Below are 6,258 nucleotides of genomic sequence, written 5' to 3'. Positions count from 1 at the left end.
TTTTAAAGTTATTGGAATCATGTGGCTCAGATTTTATTTGACTTATTTAATTAAAAAAAAAAACATTTATTCATTCATGTATTTATTTGGCTGCTCCAGGTCTGGTTGTGGCGTTCGGGACAGTCCATCCAACTCCACTGTGGCATGCAGGATCCATCTTTAGTTGCAGCACGGGAACCCTTAGTTGCAGCATGCGGGATCTAATTCCCTGCCCAGGGATCCAATCGGGGCCCCTTCATTGGGAACACGGAGTCTTAGCCACTGGACTAGCATGGAGGTCCCTATTCTAACTAGTTTTTAAAGAAGAAACTGTTCTTTTTGAATGATCATTAAAATAATTTATTTTCTTTGGTGGCTCCAAATGAACTTAAGCATTTAAAAAAATTATCCACGTGCATTAGTCAGAGAACTACCTAGTATTATAATTTATTTAAAAAAAAAAACAGTTTTCTCACTTATTTCCTCATGTTAATCACTCAGTCGTGTCCAACTGTATGGGACCCCAGAGGACCCACCAGGCTCTGGGTGGGGAAGAACCCCTGAAGAAGGGAATGGCTACACACTCTAGTATTCTTGCACGGAGAATTCCATGGGCAGAGGAGTCTGGCAGGTTACAATCCATGGGGCCTTTCATGCATTTTTTTAAGTACTCAACTTTTTTTACAATTTTGAAAGATGGATCTTATTCATATAAATCACAGCACAAATATTTGTACTAAATGAACATGTACTAAATGAGCAGATGTTTATAGCATGCTAAAACCTACAGTCCTGCTCGCCACGTTAGTTCATGTCACCTGGTCTCATGTACCAGCAGGTAACCTAGGAGTCTGGAGGCTCAGAATGTCTATCTCTAGATAGAGGACTGGACTCTTTCCTTTGAGTTCCCCCTGCCCCTCCCTGTGCTGGCTGCTAAAGCAGCTTAGGTGAACTATAATTCTTTGGTAGCTTTGTATAAATGCTGAATCCAAGTCAGAATGGAGAACTAGTGGGAATAGTAAGGTTTCAGATCATGGATAATTCAGTGCATTTTCTTTCATCTGTAACTAAAGATCTTGAGGTGAAAACAGAGAAAATGATTCTGTATCCTGGAGGGCACCAGTCCATATATACTGAAGATTTCTTTATTTCTGAGCATTTCTTTACAATCATGCATCAAAGGATAATGTCAACATGTACATCACAAGTATACTCAGAAAATTACATTCCGTATTCTTGTGCTATTTAACCCATGTCATTGAAAGTCCCCATCATTTTCCAGAGTCTACATTTCCCCCTACAATCTTGAACTTCCACTGGATCATCTTTTCTTTGCCCATTCACATTGAGCTGATGTCTGAAACCATAGATTTTCATGTTATGAAATACACATGTCCTAGATTTCTGTTTCCAAGTGCCCAGAAGAAAGCTTTTCATAGAGACAACCATCTAGGCAGGGGTACTATAGCTATATATAATGGGCTCCACATGACGATGTAAGTCATCACCATTGTGAGGACAGGGACTTAGGAAAATCCTGATGATCCTGTGCTGGCCTAAGTCTCTCAGAATCTCTAACAGCTGAGTCCGAAGGTGAGCAAGTCTGCCTTCCAGGGGGCACCCTGAGGGCTGTAACTCTCCTGACTTAAACAGGGCAGCCCAGCAGTGTGTCGCAGCATCTTCTCTATGACAGCCATGGAGAGAAGGTTCCCACATAGGCTGAAGGAACTGAGCGGGGAGCAACGGTTTAGGGCAGGCAGGATGGCCTCAAACTGGGAGTCCATGATCCCACATTGGTCTAAGTACAGTTCCTGGATGGTGGCTGCAACTTTCTCCAGCAGAACTTGGAGCAGTTCAGGACTAAAATCATTCATGTTGACACCAACAATTTCCAGGCTTTTTAGCTGACAGATGTTCAGGCACTGGGACAAGTGGATCAAGTCTGATTCCGTAAGTCAGCAGTTGGTTATTGAGAGGTTGTGCAAGGTGGTCTTCAGGCACCTGGGGAGAAACCAAACAATTAGTTCTTGGAAACTGGGTGCCAGGTGGCTACATGGTGGTGTGGTACTCAGTTGCTAAGCCGAGTCTGACTCTTGGCAACACTGTGGACTGTAGCCCACCAGGCTCTTCTGTCCATGGCATTTTCCAGGCAAGAATACTGGAGTGGGTTGTTGTTTCCTTCTCCAGGGTACCTTCCTGACCCAGGAATCCAATCCAAGTCTCTTGTGTCTCCTGCACTGGCAGGCGGGTTCTTTACTACTTGTGCCACCTGGGAAGCCCCATGGTGGCTACATGTGATAGGTGAATGGTTTCCTCAGGGCAAGAGTGAAGTCTGACCATCTGATGAGGGTCAATACACTGATTGCCCAGTCTCAATCTAGGCTCAGTCCTGTTACCTTCACTATGTGATTGAGTCAATTCATAGAATCTTGAAAGTTCTCTCCCTCATCTATCAAGCAGAATACAACATACTCCACTTCCTTATAAGGATGAATGAGTATAATGGAATGCAGTAGAACATGCTCAGAGGAGAGCCTGACACAGAGCCTCGATCAAGGGTGGTCGTCACTGAATTTTATTGCTAGGTGAATGAAATAAAAAATTATTTCATCTAGGGATTCCTTCAGTCCAACTTTGGGCTCCAGATGCCTATATCTTTGGCCAGGTGTGGACCTAGAGAGAAATTCATAAAGAATACACTTACACAAGATTCTACAACATCAAATGTGATGCCAGGCTAATGGGCTCACTTACCTTCCTGGATCATCTACAAACTTTCCATCACTTTTTATTATCCATTTGGCTCAGCTGGATCAACATAATCTCCAGAATCATCATTTTCCCTTATATTAATTACCTTGTTTGGAGCACAAAAAACAAGTTATACAGACAGATAGTTTAAGACAAGCTCATTGTGGCCGCAATCCTGGTGAACATAGAGCTTCTCTTCAGAAATGCTCTGCTCTGATGTGATTCCCCAACAGAGTCCCCTTTATTTCCTCTACCTTGAAGTCATTTGAACATAAGCACCTTTGCTGAATGAAGAAATTACAAACCCTCCAGGGCCAGATCCAAACATCCCAGTCAATAATCTGTACCTTCACAGCAAGGTGTCCCTTTCAAGAGCCACTATAACAGTTTAGCACACAATCTTTATTTCCATGGTCATGGGACACCACCCTTCAGGTGACAGTGACTTTGACATTTTAATATTATGTTCAGTGTTACCCAGACAGTGGTGCACACTCACCTGGGCATCTGGTCCAGGCAGCCTTCAAGAAAGGAGGGAAAGTCCAGATGAAGATCCCAGAGGTGGCCCAGCCTCAGGAACTGGGAGGTAATTTGCACAACGTGATCCTGCTTGTGCTTCCTGAAGGCAGACACGTGGATAGGGAAGAGAAAGAGTCTTCGCAGATTACTCATGTGGCCCAGGAAAGGAGCAAATGTGGCCAGGGTGGACAGACTCCAGGTGCAACTCACGTGCACCTCCTGGATACAGTCCAGCTGCACCACGCTCAGGACCTTCACGATATTGTCCATTGACATTGAAAAGATCTTCAGCTTCTTACAGCACAGATGTATGGAAGCTTTTCTCTGCTCCACCCACCGGAGAAGGTAGGTGAGGAAGTTATTCGGGGTCCTTTTTTTCAGGGAAAGGTCTGTGAAAACCCTCAATGGCACCAAGTGCTGCTTTGTTATTGAGCTGGGTTCAATCACTGGTGTTCTTCCTGAGCTTGTGCATCCACGATTGTTGGCTCCAGACCACATGCTCCAGAATTTATGACCGGTGTCCCACAAATCTAGCACCCGCAGGTTGCACCTCCTATAGAGAAAAAGGAGATTGGTAGAGATGCATTAAAATCCACCCAGAAAGAAAAAATAGCCACAAAAATTAAGCTCACACTGCTCTCCTCTGCTGTAACTTCAGATTACTGATGTCACCTGCTGTCTTGCCCTCTTCCCTCTCTGACTCATTTTCTTCCATCTGGCTTTCATTTCTTGTCCTTTCTGAATCTTCACTTCTAGTAACTTTAAGGATCACTAAGAGGAGTGATATTTCAGGCTCCTGTTCATTACAGACACCCTTATGCTTCCAGAGGCATTTCCCTTAGTGAGACAAGCCTTCTTCATTTCCATCTTCAGAATCCTCTGGTCCATCCCTTTGCACCCACATTCCCTCACCCCAGCTGTCTTCTCCAGGACATCCAGGATTTTACCAGGTTCCCCAAGTCAGGCTCACCTTGAGGGAACCTTCTGGGCAAGCAGGACGTCAAGTGCTTCCAGCACTGCTTGTAGGGGCCCCACAGGGGGCAGGTCAATCAGGGCCCCCAGAAGCAGGTGGACAAAGGGCCAGGCTTGCACCATGGCCTTCAGGGTCTCAATGTGTCGCCCTTGGAATGCTTCCACGAAGAGGGGTGGGAAGAGCTCCGCAGGTAGAAACTCCAGAGCAGAAATGACTGAGTCCTCATCCCTCAGCAGGCTTGTTCTTTTGAGGTCCAGGAGTCTGGGTGGGGTTGGGACAGTCATCCTGACTCTTTGCCAAAAGGAATCCTGTGGAAAATGCACAGCAACAAAGCACCCATTTCAGGGCAAATGTGAGCACACCATAGACTGTCTCCCAGCCCTTCAGAAGAACCTAGTCAGGGCCAAGATCTATGCACTGGCAAGGGTGGAAGCCCTTCAGTTGTTCCTTTTGATACTGTGGGTTCATTGGGCACAAAGCTGTAGCTTTTTCCCTACTGGTTTCAGTAACAAGCATCTCAACCACTAGCACATTCAGATACATCCACTTCTTTGTCTAATTCATGTCCCACTGAGAAGTGGTTACCAAGAGCCTGAAAGCTGACTCCGAACTTTATTTGGGGAAGACTTCCAGATGATCATTTAGTCTATGGGAATACGACTGTCATGTGGAGCAACACAGCCTCCATCCTGTTACTGCAGTTACAACGAATAGTAAATTTGAAAAAAATGCTCCTACATGAAAGTCAGGTGTACACAAAAAAAAGTATTTTACGTTTCAAAAAATAAATTTACAGATATTTTTATTAAAAAATATCATCATGGTAAAGCTATCTGAAAATGGTATCAGCTACAGCATGAATCGAAATAATTGGGATTCAGGGTAAATACAATTAGAGGCACAATGAAAACCTGAAATATTATCATCTAAAGAGAAATAATTAAAAAAACACAAAACCTCTCTGTGTCATTTTGAGTTCCATGCCACCCTTAAGGTCAGCTGAAGATGTCTGAGAACAGTCCTGACAGTAACTTACCACCGTGATGTGGTTGGCGTGGTGCTCAGACCATAGGCCCTGTGGAGGACTCAGCCAGTGACTCAGCAGTCAGAAGATTCTGCATCCTTTCTTTAGAGGCTGAGACTTTTACAGGTCTTTCTAATCCCATCATCCCTCTGTCCAACTACTAACAAAATCAGAAAGGGATGCCTGATTAGACTATAGAATGCCCATTGTATTGATTTTGATTGGATCTTCATTTTTCTCCACATTAGGTGACTGAATCAGATATACATTCAGGAAACAGAATAATGATCAGGGAATCAAGAACTCACACATGGATTCACTCCACAAACATTGGTTGATATGCACCAATATGGACAATTATATCCCTGGGTTTGATCATGGAACAATTTATTGGTTCCTGACATTGAACAAGAAAGAAAATAACTTGAAACCAACTTTGTTGGGGGAACTTTGGCCCAGTCAAAATTATCAGAATGTCCCAGAATTAACACAGCTTCATGAAAACAGTCCAAATATTCCCAAAAGATACAAAAGTAATAAAAAAAGTCCCTGTATCAATTTGTCACTCAGGTGTTATGTAGGAAACATAGAAGATTGTGAGCCTATGCAGGCAACAAAGGAAAAGCTTTGCGGAATGTGTTTAGTTTTAGCCTTAAGCCAAGCCTTCTCTTAAGGTGCACAGGTCAAAATCTCAGTGAGATGTAAGAGTGGATCAGGAGAGTTTGGAACTGGGGATTCCTAAAGGGACCTTGTGAATGATCCCAACAGTGTAAAATGCATGTCCTTTTCTCCTTTATTTTAAGAAAAAGGAAGATTTAAAGATGCTATTCTGGGTGATATTTTGAAATGAAAATATGGTGGCTCACAGGGAACAGTGCCATCTTGGAGGGTGTTTCCTCTAGAAATTTGGGATCAGTCCGGCAAACAACATTAAAAGATGTAATCTAATATGTGAGAAGAGGGAGAGGTGGAGTCCTGGGATCAGACATTTCCAAGACTGACAGTTACTAAT

At 43.6% G+C, this 6,258-nt stretch overlaps 1 protein-coding gene across 2 annotated transcripts; it reads right to left on the bottom strand.

Moving 5' to 3' along the window:
- Nucleotides 1–798: 798 nt before the first annotated feature.
- LOC129654031 (PRAME family member 20-like) lies at nt 799–5,370 on the bottom strand. Of its 2 annotated transcripts, none has more exons than XR_008715347.1 (4): nt 5,259–5,370; nt 4,220–4,530; nt 2,734–3,802; nt 799–1,980 (listed from the first exon to the last, which is right to left on the bottom strand). XR_008715347.1 is itself a non-coding variant. In XM_055583638.1 (4 exons), the coding sequence occupies exons 2-4, from the start codon at nt 4,504–4,506 to the stop codon at nt 1,935–1,937; spliced, it is 906 nt and encodes a 301-aa protein (XP_055439613.1). In that variant the 5' UTR covers nt 4,507–4,530; nt 5,259–5,370; the 3' UTR covers nt 809–1,934. The 2 variants fall into 2 exon arrangements, 1 of the variants encoding a protein (XP_055439613.1); XM_055583638.1 differs by having other exon boundaries at nt 809–1,980; nt 3,230–3,802.
- Nucleotides 5,371–6,258: the final 888 nt, after the last annotated feature.

This window comes from Bubalus kerabau, chromosome 5, assembly GCF_029407905.1.
Source record: "Bubalus kerabau isolate K-KA32 ecotype Philippines breed swamp buffalo chromosome 5, PCC_UOA_SB_1v2, whole genome shotgun sequence".
NCBI classification, from domain to species: domain Eukaryota; kingdom Metazoa; phylum Chordata; class Mammalia; order Artiodactyla; family Bovidae; genus Bubalus; species Bubalus kerabau.
This window is presented reverse-complemented; position numbering and strand designations above follow the sequence as displayed.